Source organism: Passer domesticus, chromosome W (genome assembly GCF_036417665.1).
Source record: "Passer domesticus isolate bPasDom1 chromosome W, bPasDom1.hap1, whole genome shotgun sequence".
Classification (NCBI taxonomy): Eukaryota; Metazoa; Chordata; class Aves; order Passeriformes; family Passeridae; genus Passer; species Passer domesticus.
Window position 1 is genome coordinate 14,865,962 of NC_087511.1, and position 14,543 is coordinate 14,880,504.

The window sequence follows — 14,543 nt, forward strand, 5'->3', positions numbered from 1 at the left end:
ACCAGAGCAGGTGGATGCTGGAGAAAGCTGTGTTCCAGTGAGAGACCCAAATACAGAGAGAGGGCCCCTGCTCCCAGAGATAGAGAGACACAGGTCCTTTGCTTCCAAACTAGAGCAGCCTATCCTTAGAAGTCTGCACCCTGTGGACGAGTGACCCATGCCGCAGCAATTTTGGAAAGACTGTTTCTCCGTGGGAAGGACTCACATGGCAACAGTTTTAGGACTGCTGCTTGTGAGATTGGAGACATGCTGGAAAAATTCACGGAGAACTGTCTCCTGTGGGAGGGACCCCACGGCATAGCAGGGGAAAGACTCCTCTACCTGAGCAAACAGAAAAAGATCTCGGGTGATGAACTGAACAAAACCCCCATGCCTTGTCTCCCTGTGCTGTTGGTGGGAAAGAGGGAGGGCTGTGAGGAAAAAAAGGTGTTTCAAAGGCATATTTTACTTCTCATTATCCTCCTCTGACTGTTAATAATAAATGTACCTTAGACCTTTAAATTTGAAGCTGTTTTGCCCTGGGAATGTTTTCTCCCAATCATCATCTCAACTCATGAGCCCTTTATTAATTATTTTCCCCTCTCCACTGCCCAGTTGAAAGCAAAAGAGGGTGAGTGAATGGCTTTCCTAGGTGCCTGGCATTTTGCCAATGTCAAACGACAACATGCAAATTCAGTGTATGAAAATCTTATTTGGTAACAAGTTACTGTAGGCTACTCCACTGTGCTTGCACACATTCTTGTGTATAGTGATAAATAAGGTAGATTAATTCAGGACAGATAGGCAGGGCAGGTGATTTGGCGGGGGTGGCATTGTATGTAATGGAGGGGCTGGAAGGTATGGAGCTCACAGTTGGCAGTGGCACAGTTGAGACCCTCGGGGTAAGGATCAAGGGAAAAACAAATAAAGCATCGAGGTCTGTTGGAGTTCGTTTTGGGGGGGGGCACCCCGGGGTGTCCCCGGAGGGCCCCCTAGGCTGTGAGTTCGCTGGCAGCAGCAGGCAGGAAAGGAGACTCCACACGACTTCTGAGGGTGCTGATTAGATGAGGGTTTATTGGGGGTCCCATCCCCGGGAACAGCATGGTTACTGAGGGAAAAGGGGGGAAGGGGGAGGGGGAAGGAGGGGGAGAGGGAGAGGGCCTAGGGGATGGAAGGGCCAAGAGGGGAGGAAGGCTAAGAGAGGGGAAAAGGCTAAGAGGGCAACTGGTCTCGCCCACACGGTTTAAGAGGCAGATTGAAAGTGGGCGCGGAATCAGACTTGGGCCAATGGGATTACAGATACATGATGGTTCAGGGCAGGACCACAGGCTTGGGATATACCATACATTTTGGAGGGGTGAGACAGAGCATACCATTTAAATAAAATGCAATACTACAGAGGTCTACTATAGGCTACCCAGCAAAGATGATGACACTGATTAATTATTCTTTAAGGAACTAAGGGACACTTCTAAGTCAATCACCCTTGTCCTTATGGGAGACTTCAACTTGCCAGATGTTAACCACACAGCTGGTACAAGCAAGTCCAGGAATATCGTAGCAGCAAGCCCCTGAACAGGGAATAATGAACATTGACTCCATGATGGCAGAAGGCTGATCAATCACTTTATTGTACTATACTATGCTACACTACTATACCATTAAGAAAAAACATTGGCCTTGCAGACAGTCTGATACAGCCAGACACATCCAATTGGTCAATTGAAATCCAAACACCATCACCAGTGTCCAGTTAAGAAATCACCCTTTGGTAAACAAATCTCCATAACACATTCCACATGTGCACAACAACAGGTGCAGCAAGTGAAGACAAGAGTTGTTTCTCATTATTTTCTCTGAGTTTTCTCACAGCTTCCCAAGAAAATCCTGGGAAGAGAGCAAGGTCTCTGTTCAGAGGATATGTGATTACCACACAGGAGATCCCTAAAACACCTGGATGACAACTTCATGGTACAGGTGCTAAGGGACCTGATTAGGAAAGATGCCCTCCTTGATTTGTTGCTTGTTAATAGAGAGGGTCTTGTGAGGAGAGATTGGCAGCCGTCTTGACCACAGTGACAACAAAGCGATTGAGTTTAAAATCTCTGTTGACAGGAGAAAAAGTGTCAGCAAAGCTTCAACCCTGGAAATGAGGAGAGCAGACTTCATGTTGTTCAGGGAACTAGTAAGGTTCCCTGGGAAAATGCTCTTGAAGGTGCTGCGGTCCATCAGTGCTTGTCACTTTTTAAACACCATCTCCTAAGGGCACAGGAGCAGGCAACTGCCATATGTCGGAAGTCAAGCAGATGAGGCAGAAGGTTAGCTTGTTTGAACAGTGATCTTTTGGAGATAAGCAAAAAAGGAAGGTATACGGACATTGGAAGCAAGGTCAGGCGACATGGGAGGACTAAAGAGATACTGCTCGCCACTGTAGGGAGAAAATTTGTGTGGACACAGCACCATTAGGGTTCAAAATGGCCAACTGTGAAGGACAGCAAAAAGGGCTTTTTAATATGTTAACAGCAAAAGGAGAATCAAAGATAACATTGGTCTGTGGCTTGATGAATTCAGTCACCTCACAAACAGGCACACAGACAAAGCAGAGACATTTGCTGCTTTCTTCACCTCTCTTGTCAATACCAATGATGGCCTCTGGGACCCCCAGAGCCCTGAGCTGGAGGACCAGGGATGTGAGAATGACAAACTCCCAGTCAATAGTGAAACTGTGCAGGATTTGCTGCTCCAGCTGGATCCCTGTAAGTCTATGGGTCCTGATGGGGTTCATCCAAAAATGCTCAAAGAGCTGGCTGATGTCATTGTGAGGCCACTCTCAATGATTTCTCAATGGTCTTGGGAATCTGGAGAGGTCTCAGTTGACTGGTTGCTCAGTAACATTATCCCAATTTTCAAGAAACCCAAGAGGGATGGTCCTGGTAAGCACAGACCTGTCAGTCTCACTTCAGTGCCTGGTAAAATTATCAAGACTATTCTGGGAGTTATTGAAAAACACCTGAAGGACAACGCAATCACTGATCACAGCCAGCATGGCTTCACGAGGGGAAAGTCTAGTTTGACAAACTTCATTTCCTTTTATGACAAGGTAGCCCACCTAGTTGATCAAGGGAAGCCAGTTAATGTAATCTTTTGGTATTTCAGTAAAGCTCCATTTTAAAGCTCAGGGCTTCATTTTAGGGCCAGTTCTCTTCAACATCTTCATAAATGACTCGGACGTAGGACTCGAAAAGATGCTAGGTAAGTTTGCTGATGACACTAAATCGGGAGGAGCCAATCATTTGAAGTTTAACAAAGGCAAGTGACTGATTCTGCATCTGGAATGGGACAACCCTGGATGTGCATACAGACTAGGGAACAAGAGGCTGGAAGGCAACCCCATGGGAAGAGATCTGTGCGTTTGGGTTCATGGCAAGTTGAATATGAGTCAGGAGTGTGCCCTGGCAGTCATAAGACTCAACCAGGTGCTGGGGTGACCAAGTTCAGCATCATGAACCGGTCAAGGGAGGTGATTGTCCCACTCTGCTCTGAACTGGTGCGGCCTCCCTTCAAGTCCTGTGTGCAGTTTTGGGCACCTCAATATCATAAGCAAATAAAGCCATTGGAGAGAATCCAAAGGAGGGCCATGAAGATGGTGAAGGGCCTTGAGCAGAAGCCATATGAGGAGTAGCTGAGATCATTTGGTTTGTTCGGCCTGGAGAAGAGGCGATTGAGGGGAGACCTTATTGCAGTCTACAACTTCCTCATGAGCAGAAGCAGGCAGGCAGGCTGGCAACTGATGTCTTTTCTGTGGTGACCAGTCATAGGACCCGAAGGAATGACAGGAAGCTGAGTCAGGGGATATGTAGCTTGGATATAAGGAAAAGGTTCTTTGCTCAGAGGGTGGTTGGGCACTGGAACAGGCTCCTCAGGGAAGTGGTCACAGCACCAAGCCTGTCTGAGTTCAAGAAGCATTTGGACGATACTCTCAGGCACATGGTGTGCTTCTTGGGGCTGTCTTGTGCAGAGTCAGGAGTTGGACTCAATGATCCTTGTGGGTCCCTTCCAACTGAGGATATTCTGTAATATTAATCATTTTTGGAGTTGAGATTTTTCAAAATAGTGGTATTTGCATGTGAAGTGCCTTTCAAGAATATCTGCATTGGTAGTTACCATAGAACACTGACATGGCAAATTATTCTTTTGTTAGTGTTCTGTGTAAGTTTTTATCAAAGCTGATGAAACTGTAATAAAAACATGAGCAGTTTTGGCAATTTCTCTTCATTTCTGTCTTTGTATTTGACCATAGGTGTACAGAAGAGAGGTGGAAGAGAATGGAATAGTATTAGATCCTTTGAAAGCAACGCATGCCGTTAAAGGGGTAACAGGGCATGAAGTTTGCCACTACTTCTGGAATGTTGATGTTCGTAATGACTGGGAAAGTAAGGAATCCATTCTTAATCTTTACATGTTTATCAGCAAGCATATAGTTTATAACATTGACCTAATATCTGTGCTTGTTTACTGATGGATTTTTATTTCCCCTCCCCTTAGCAACAATTGAAAATTTCCATGTTGTGGAAAATCTAGCTGATAATGCCATCATCATTTACCAGATGCATAAGGTAATAACATTTTGCCTGTATACAAACCTTAGTGAGACAGTCTGGACTATATGTGTTCTAATCTATTCTGAAATACTTTACCATCTTAACATTATCCAGAACAACAGTTTAGAACAACTTCTCTATTGAACTGCAATTTTGTAAATTTTTCAAACTTGGCTTGATAGAATACTTGTTTGTGTATCTATCTGATAGAGTTTGTAATAACAAATGAGAACTGTTTTTAATCTCTTAAGTATATCACTGGCAGCAAGGCAAGGCTCATCTCAAGAAAACTGAAGCAATAAAATTGCACTGACTACAAGAAACCCCTACCCCTGTATCATATATTTTGTTGCAATAATGCAAATTATTGTTGACCAGAATTAGTTGACATTCTGCATTTGCATTATGAGGTCTTATAATTCCTGGTACATTTGTTATTTTAACTTCATTATGGTTTTTCACCCCAACTAGCTCTGATTTAGCTTTACTAAAATGTTCATTTGACTTATAACCCAATAGCTATAACCTAACAGGTTCTAAAAAATTGGGAATGAAGTGTACACTCTAATATTGCATGATTCTAAGTATTAGTATATTCACATATTGAAACAATTTTTTTTTAAACTGGTAATGTGGTTATCTTAAAACTGATGGAACAGCAGACTGATTTTTGAACAACACAGTTGTATGAACTAAATACTGTTTTGGTAAAAGCTAGGCTTTTTGCCCATATTGAGTGTCAGGAAAATGGCTTCTGTACAGTTTTGCTTTATTTTATGACACTTTGCTTCTGAAATATTCTTTTAGATAATACTAATTTACTATATCTCTTTCATTAAAGTAGTAACTTCTTGAAATAATATTTGTTAGAAGTATTTCATGTGCTCTCTCTCACATCATATTTATGGAGACATAAATAACTGTAGATGCTTCTATTTTTACTTAACCACTAGTTCAGTTTGTAGCTTACAAGTATTAATTACAATGTAAACCTGAGACGGAGAGGAAGTGCCTCTTCCTGGTTGTCTACTGAAAAAGTCATTGCAACTTGGCTCCCTGCCTTTCAAAGGCCTTAAACTTTTGCCTTAAATTTTTTTAATTAAGTATAGCCATATAACCTGTTATACATCTGTAGAACACCTGTGTTCTGCTTGAGTTTTCAAAACTGCATGAAATTACTAACTTGAATAAACCTTTTCACTTAAATAACGTGACTGACCTGTTTTGCCTTGTTTGTTTTTTTCCTTTATCTAAGGATAGTAAGTACTTAATTTGCAAAACTGGAAAAGCTTATATTCAGGTGTTTCTCTGCAGAGAGTGTGGCCGGCTTCTCAAAGGGATGTGCTGTATTTGTCTGCCATCAGAAAAATACCAGCATTCAGTGAAAATGATCCTGAAACATGGATTGTTTGCAATTTCTCTGTGGAACATGACAGTGCTCCTGTAAGTATTATTTTCATTCTATCAAGTTCTGCTTCAAAGATGCCATTTTTCTATTATGTGGTGTGATGCTCTTGCAATACTGGGAGGAGGGGAGGGAGAGAGGGGGCGTATTCAAAAATACAGTTTGTTTATACCAGATGATACAATGATCTGATGAAAGCATTCTGAGCCAAAAACTTCCTTACCTTATCTCAACAGTTGGCAGATCCAAGGTGTTGCAGAAAAATGGAAGCAAAATTTCTGGTGAAAACATTTTAAAGAATTGAGGGTCCTTCATATGGAATTGAATAAATAACTCTTTAATATTGTCAGACATGAGGATAGGCTTGTATAACTAGATATAGAATCTGTTAAACCTACAGCTTACACAGTTCTGTCTTGGTTCTGTCAGACAGTAGCAATGATTGCTTTCTCTGTAGTGTTTCTGTGCTGAATACTATGCCCTTACCTGCTTACAAGGGAAAAGTTACTAACTGATATTTGTAAACACTGATGCATTATTCATTAGAAGTTTCCTTATTTGTCACAATAATGGAAATAATTCACTGTATTAAGCAAGCAGAAACTTGAGATTCAGGCGTTTCAGTTTAACCCTTTCCCTACTCACCATGTACCTTTCATTTCATTCACATTCATGTCACATCCATGTAGTGCTAGAATGCAAACTCTCAGAAACATAACTTTTGGACTACCTTAGGCTTTATATTAAATTAAAATGTTAGCATTCAAATATGTTGAAATAAACCTAGTTGGAAGTTTACAAATGTTTCTTTCTTTTTTTTTTTTTTTTTTGATAGATGAACAATCGTTGTGTCCGTGCCAAAATAAATATTGCTATGATTTGTCAGACTTTAGTAAGCCCACCAGAGGGGAACAAGGAAATAAGCAGGGACAATATCCTATGCAAGATTACATATGTAGCTAATGGTAAGTCTAAAATTATTCAGTATTACATTAATTATATATGTTAATTCCTGCGAGCTGAATACTGGGGGACAAAAAGGTTGATGAAGTTTTCTGTTAAATTTATATATAGGATCACACTTGTGGTCTTCATGGTCAAAAGTACTCAAATTAATGTGCTACATCAATCAGTGAATGGGATCTTTCATTGCATTTTGAGAGCAATAAATTAAAGTAATGTGTAGCTCAGTTCCAAGTACAGAACCTTGGGGTGAAGGGGGCAGTGGGCAGAAGAAATGTCTGCAATTGGCATGACTTGTCATGAGCTTTAAGTTTTAGTAATAATCTGGGGGTTTTATTCATGCATTACTATCAATTTTTTTACACAATCCATGTTTGTGAAAGGATGTTTGCAAACTATAGTATAATGTAGTCTACTTTTTTGTTTTTTTAACTGATAGAATCTTGACTGCAAAGTTAGCAAAACCAAACTGTATTGTTACTGTGCCCAGTATTCAGCAGCATATTATAGTATTGGAACCTCATACCTATTATCTCCTCTCCTGTAGCTGCAAAATACTTCAAGTATCTCACCTGCTTATTATTTTTGACCACCTATTACATAGCTTGTTAAATAATCACAATCTGAAAATTGCGTTCAGTAAATCTTTGCCATATAGGAATGATACAACTTATATTAAATCCTGTACAAATAATACTGTATTATGTTAAACTCTGGGGTAAGCTCCTTTGTTTCTTGTTTAGAAGTTTCACAAGTATTTAAAAAATATATCTTCATTGACAAATTCTGAACTGTGATTATATGGGAAGTGGCATATTTTTCAGCAAAGTATTTGACCAGTGAATTTAAGCATATTTTATAATCAGAGCAAATTTTGCTTGAAGTGCTTAAAAATAATTTGTAAGACTGGCTATGTAGCAACTCTACAGGCAAATGCAGCAGTTATTGAAAAGTTAAGGCTTGACTTCTGTGTTCTTTGAAATGAGAAGTAGCTTGAATCTGTCTTCCCACTGTTTTTTGGAAGTACTTAAAGAATATCATCTTTCATTTGGGCATTCCCCAAAGCCAACACACCATGTTTAATATTTTCTAAATAGTAGCATTGTAGAACTGGACTAAATTAGAGTAATAAGAGTAGAAAGTGCTGCAATACAAGCTGTAAGGGTTTAAATTCTGCTCATTATCCTTTCCTGCTACTTCAGAAAGAATTACAGGAATGCAAACTTAAATTTTCTTTTCTAGCTTTTAGCAGATTTGTTGTATTTCAATGACTGGCTTACTGTCTATTTCTAGTGAATCCAGGAGGATGGGCACCAGCATCAGTGTTACGGGCAGTAGCAAAACGAGAATATCCAAAATTCTTAAAGCGTTTTACATCATATGTGCAAGAGAAAACGGCAGGAAAGCCTATTTTATTCTAGTATTAGCAGGTATGCATTCATTTTTTAAAATTCTTGATTCACTATTTTAAATATTTAAGGCCAAACAGAAGTGTGTGATCTAGAAATGTCTTTCTAGCATGAATTCAGTGGTTAGATTTAATACATGTAGGTGGTTACAGGCACTTCAGGAGGGATTGGCAGGGCAGGTGAGGTGGGGGGGTGGCATTGTATGTAATGGAGGGGCTGGAAGTTATGGAGCTCACAGGTGGCAGTGGCACCGAGGGAATGACATGAAGCTGAGTCAGGGGATATGTAGCTTGGATATAAGGAAAAGGTTCTTTGCTCAGAGGGTGGTTGGGCACTGGAACAGGCTCCTCAGGGAAGTGGTCACAGCACCAAGCCTGTCTGAGTTCAAGAAGCATTTGGACGATACTCTCAGGCACATGGTGTGCTTCTTGGGGCTGTCTTGTGCAGAGTCAGGAGTTGGACTCGATCCTTATGGGTCCCTTCCAACTCAGATATTCTATGATTCTATGAAAATGGGGTTTTATCATTTTTCTATGTATGCCATAGGCTACCTCTATTTTTAGATTCTATTTGTTGTCAGACTCCAAAAGTCATTGCAGTTTCATCCTTCTGTAAGAGGTAGCCCAGTAATGATTCTCATTTTTAATTGTATATTGTTAAAGAACTAGTGTAGGTGGATCATTTACAACATAGCTGTCACTAGCCAGCAGTTCAAATGTGATAATAGTGCTGATACTATTTAAGGGGTTTAACAAGTTCTGGTTTTCCTATTAGTGTTCAAAATTTTCACTACTGTGTTTTGCCTTTGCAGTGATCAGAACATGACTGGGTGAGCATTCCACCTTGAAGTGACCGATAAATGCATAGAGCACTCATTGCTTTATTGTTTCTAGGGTTTGTGTATTGAAGTAAAGAAGCACTGAATTACCATGAGGCTGAATATTTAATACGAGCTCTCTCCTAAATTTTTTGCAGAGTCAGTGTGTAATTATCAATAGATGTTTTGATAACATGCATATGGCTATTTTGATTGCTTTAGAAGATGAAGAATGTGTACAGCTTTGAATCACCAACAGGGATTACTGCTTTAATTTTAAACAACTTGCAAAATTTCACTGTCAACATTCCTAAGATACTAGTGCAGGTTTTGTACATGTCTAAAAAGCACAAAAGACAAATGCATGTATAGCATACTCTGTGTGCTTTATGTGCACAAAAATCTGTAGTATTTTGGTGGGGAGGGAGGGAGTTCAGTAAAGCCTAAGTGACTTATTAACAGGTTTTGTTTTGTTATAATCATAGTTCATTGCTGTTTGTTTCTATAATGAATCATCTTGTTACCTAAAATGTCAGGTAATAATTGAGAGCTGTCAATATCCTTATGACTTTGCCTTTTCTATTGTCTTACTCTTATGAAGATCTTTGGCTCTGAAGGAATAAGAGTGTGAAAAGCTTTATTTTTTCCCAGGTATGTTTCTATTGGATTTTTTAGTTATGCAATATGTGCTAAAGAAATGTTGCTATTAAACATGATCCAGAAATTTCTAGGAAGATTCTGTATGAGAGGGCAAGACAGTGCCTGAAAGCTAAAAGTCATCTGATCATTATAAATGTGGACCGCTTTCTTGCATATCTGGGGCTTTCCTGAAGCTGTGAGAAGGTACACTGTAATATTTACTGAAGTAATTTAGACTACATAGGACAACATTCCCAGTCTACAATGAGGATGAGTACATTATTTTCAGATCCTGCATGTGTTTTTCTCATCTTGATAAAGCCACGCTATGAGGTTCATGTAGAAAATAAGTTGCACTGATTCTTGCCTCAATCAAAAACTCATCAGTTATAAGGATGTATAGTTCATATTGGAAAGTTCTGTATATTTGCTATGATAATTTAAATATCAGATATTTGCCTGCCTCTGATGCTGGATATGCTCATTAAGAGAAGTCTCTGGCAGACTAGTACTGATTTTGAGGTCTTTTATCCATGTCCTGTAGCTGGAAACTCTTCGGAGACTGCTGGATGTTTCACTAAACTGTGTATTTCAAGAAAAAAAGTTCCAGATCTTTTTTTAAAGAAAACTGAAAGTCTTGTTTGCTATAGTATGGTAGGTAACTGAAAATAAATAAAAAATAGCAATTTAATAAAGATTTGGTGAATGATTAAATGTGATCTGCACAGTGTTGAAAAAAATACTTTATCTGTTCATTTTCTTTATAGAGATGAAATCATACATAACACACAATTACACATGCATGCAGCTTTCATGTTCCATAACTTTTTCCTTTTTATTTGCCTTTTTCAAATGGTGTACATGGAATATGCCTTATTACAGAGTTATTTTATTAATTTGAATATCTAGAAAAGTGCCTATATGTTAATGCTAGTAAGGCAAATAAGATAAAAAGCTGCATGTTTACTAAATCACTAGTGAACATTTTATATAGTAATGTTAAAAATATATCTCAAATACACTTCTTAATTTTAAAATCAACCAAGCAGTGGTTAATTCCACCATAGCTACTGATGGGAATGTAAAGGGGAAAAAAGTCCAAAATATAAAGAGTTTAACTCCATTTTTGCCTTTTCTTGTAGTTGTTGAACACAGGCAACTAACTGTTCATTAATTTAATTGGATAACTTTATTTTGCAAAGGTATGGTAAGTTTACAAACTAGTATATAATTCTTATATCATTAGTTGCATTTGCATTAAATATGATGTATTTTCACAATTCTGTAAATAAAATTAAACTACAGATACTAATTGTAAGTAATATTTTGCTTTTAGATAAAAGCACTGGTACTTCACTACAGCTGGCCCTGCCCAATCAGAGTTGTAAGTCTTAAAGAATACAGAAGGAGTTGCAAAATTGAGAAATAGGTATTAATTAATTGACTGCTTTAAAAACTAATATTAAAAGGCAGCTATCGGCCTCTCAGATTGTCCATGTGCAAGTAGCTATTAGGTCTTTTCTTCTAGAAGGGATCTTTCACGTTTTTTTAAAAAGTTCCCCCTGTCTTTTGAGCCCAGCCCTCTTTCCAGTCACTGCCACATATCTGTGCATTCTGAGTTCTCTTCTTCCTGTTAAAGGATCTGTAGTATTTATACAGCTGTGGTCCTTGCAGAAGCAGCCCATGATTCTAGAATGGCTGTTTTCATAAGCTGAACCAATTTGAAGGGCTGAGAAGACAATTTTCTGATCCATCACATATTGTTCTCTGAATATCTGTGTCCGTTTGGTGAATTTGAATGTTGCTGATCTAGATGTGAAGGAAATTTCTTTGTAGAACTTGTATTGGGAATGAGGATGAGAGATGGTCATTGTTATCCTGTCTGAAAACCTGAAAATCTTATTTTGACAAATTTATCTGTGAAAAATTTCATACATCTTGGAAAAAAATTGCTATTACTTAATTGGGCTGAGCTGGTTTATGTGAAGTTGTGCAGATTCTCTTTTAACTAATCAGATTGTCCATCTGTATTTTTGTCAAGTTGTACAGATTATGCTGTATTTGAATTGCCACCATTCATCTACAGATTGAAAACATGAATCATATTTTTGAATACCTTGAGTGTATAGAGCATAACTGTTTTGTTCTATAATAGCTTTATGTTCCTAATGATAAATATTTAAAAATTAAAAAGAAGTTGGTCCTTCCATGGTACAATCAGAAACTTTGAACCAGTATTTAAAAGTGAAAAGTATTAAAAAATATGAAGAAAAATCCTGCTTTGTAGTTATTTTTAACTTTTGGTGTTTTGGCGAAACTTATTTAAAACATTTTACCTTGTAACCCACTTTTGGACTGTATATAAAGTTATATACAATACTATAATGTAAGGAAACCATTTGAAAAGAAAACAGTTTGCATATATTACTGAGGTTATCATAGAATCATAGAACCAGTAAAGTTGGAAAAGACCTCCAACCTTTGACCGAACATCACCATAGCAAAAAGTGTCATGTTCAGTTGTTTCTTGAACACTTCCAGGAATGGTGACTCTACCAGTTCCCTTGATGCCTGGAAATAGAACAAAACCTTCCCAAATAATGTTAAAATTATCATGTAAAGGCAAACCTTTACTTGAAAGCTTTCAGGTGCACAATATGGTAAAAACTGTGCCCCAAATTAGATTAGTACAATTTTATAAGATTGGGTAATTAGTATATCTAGCAAATATTGTCCAATTAGAAGAGCAGTTGGTTAAGTAATCTCCCCCCTGGGTTCTGCCCCATTGGTGCTCCCCGTCATGTCCTTGCTCTACCTTTATTATGTCTACAATTATGTGATGCAAAATAAAATGTCCTTGCTAAACAAACAAGACTAAACAGAATTTCAATAATGTATCAATGACAGTTTGTTCATTGTGGGAAAAAGAGCTGGAAAAGTACTAGAAGTTGCAACCATGCCTTAAAAATCTATAAAACTAAAAATACATGAAGAATACATAAAAAGCTAAAAATCTTTAGGTATCAACCTGGGCAGCCAGTTTCAAAACCTGCCAACCATTTTGGTGAAGAAATATTTCCTAATATCTAGCCTAAACCTCCCATGGTGCAACTTGAGACTGTTTTGTCTCGTCTTATCTTACTTTGAAAAATAGCCCAACACCCACCTTGCTACAATCTCCTTTCAGATAGTTGTAGAGAACAATGTCTACCCTCAGCTTCATTTTTTCCAGACTAAACAACCTCAGTTCCCTCAGCTTCTCCTCATAAGACTTGTTCTCTAGACCCTTCACCAGCTTCGTTGTTCTTTAGACACAATCCAGCACCTCAATGTCTTTCTTTTAGTGAGGGGCCCAAAACTGAACACAGGATTCACATTGCAGCCTCTGTAGTGCTCAATCCAGAAGAATGATCACTGCCTTAGTCCTGCTGGCCACACTAGTTCTGATACAAGCCAGAAGGCCATTGGCCTTCTTGGCCACCTGGGTAAACTGCTGGCTCATGTTCAGCTGGCTGTCGATCAGCACCCTCAGGTCCTTTTCCACTGTGCCACTCTGTCTCCAGCCTGTAGCATCCCCTGGGGTTGTTGTGACCAAAGTGCAGGACTTGGCACTTTGCCTTATTGAACCTCATATAGTTGGCCTTGACCCATTGATCCAGTCTGTCCAGATACGTCTGTAGAGCCTTCCCACCCTTCAGCAGATCAACATTCCTTCACAAATCAGTTGTCTGTGAACTTACCAAACGTACGCTCAATCTCCATGTCCAGATCATCAATCAAGGTATTAAACAGGACTCGTCCAATACTGAACCTTGGGGAACCCCACTAGTGATTGGCCGCCAACTGAATGTAACTCCATTCACCACCAGTCTCTGGGCCTGGCCATCCAGCCAGATTTTAACACAGTCAAGAGTGCAGCATGGGTGGCCAGATTTTCCAAGCGAATGCTGGGGGAGACTGCATAAAAGGCTTTACTGAAGTCCAAGTAGAAAACATCCACAGCTTTTCCCTCATCCACTAGGTGGGTCACCTGGTCATAAAGGGAGATCAGTTTGGTCAAGAAGGACCTGCTTTTCCTAAACCCATCTAGGCTGAGTCTGATCCCTTGCTTGTCCTGTATGTTCTGTGTGATTGCACTCAAGATAATCTGTTCCATAACCTAACCTTTCCTAGCACTGAGGTCAGGCTGACAGGCCTGTAGTTCCCTGGATCTTCCTTCCAACCTTTCTTGTGGATGGGCATTACATTGGCCAACCTCCAGTTGTCAGTGTCCTCCCTGGTTAACGAGGTGTATTGGGTCTGGCTGAGCTGGAGTTCATTTCCCATAGCAGCCCTCACAGTGCTATGCTTTGCACTGGTAGCTAGAAAGGTGTTGATAACACACCAGTGTTTTGGCTACTGCTGAGCAGGGCTGGAACAGCATCAGTGCTGTCTCTCAACATTCTACCCCCACCAAGGGGCTGGAAGTGGGCTAGATTCTGGGAGGGGACACAACGAGGCCAGTGGACCTAAATTAACCAAAGGGATATTCCATACCATATGACATCAGCTCAGATATAAAAGCTAAGGAAGGGAGGAGGCATTCATTTTTTTACAATGTTTTCCTTCCAGAGCAACCACTACATGTGCTGAAGCCCTGCTTCCCAGGAAGTGGCTGAACATTGCTTGCTGATGGAAAGTACAGAATAACCTTTTTTTTCTCTTTGCTTATGCATGTGCAAACTTTCGGG

The 14,543-nt window shown here is 39.4% G+C and overlaps 1 protein-coding gene across 8 annotated transcripts in view; it reads left to right on the top strand.

Annotated features, from left to right (window-relative positions):
• LOC135289145 (ceramide transfer protein-like) overlaps positions 1-12,087 on the top strand; it is a 179,271-nt gene extending 167,184 nt beyond the window's left edge. For 6 of the 8 annotated variants that reach the window (XM_064402548.1, XM_064402547.1, XM_064402549.1 and 3 more), the window contains 6 exons: positions 4,280-4,412; positions 4,525-4,595; positions 5,895-6,023; positions 6,821-6,950; positions 8,242-8,378; positions 9,169-12,087. In XM_064402548.1, the coding sequence (XP_064258618.1) occupies positions 4,280-4,412; positions 4,525-4,595; positions 5,895-6,023; positions 6,821-6,950; positions 8,242-8,369 (591 nt within the window). In that variant the 3' untranslated portion in view covers positions 8,370-8,378; positions 9,169-12,087. Of the gene's footprint in view, positions 1-4,279; positions 4,413-4,524; positions 4,596-5,835; positions 6,024-6,820; positions 6,951-8,241; positions 8,379-9,168 lie in introns of those variants that run through there. The other 2 variants (XM_064402545.1, XR_010351942.1) reach the window with 2 other exon arrangements.
• Positions 12,088-14,543: the final 2,456 nt, after the last annotated feature.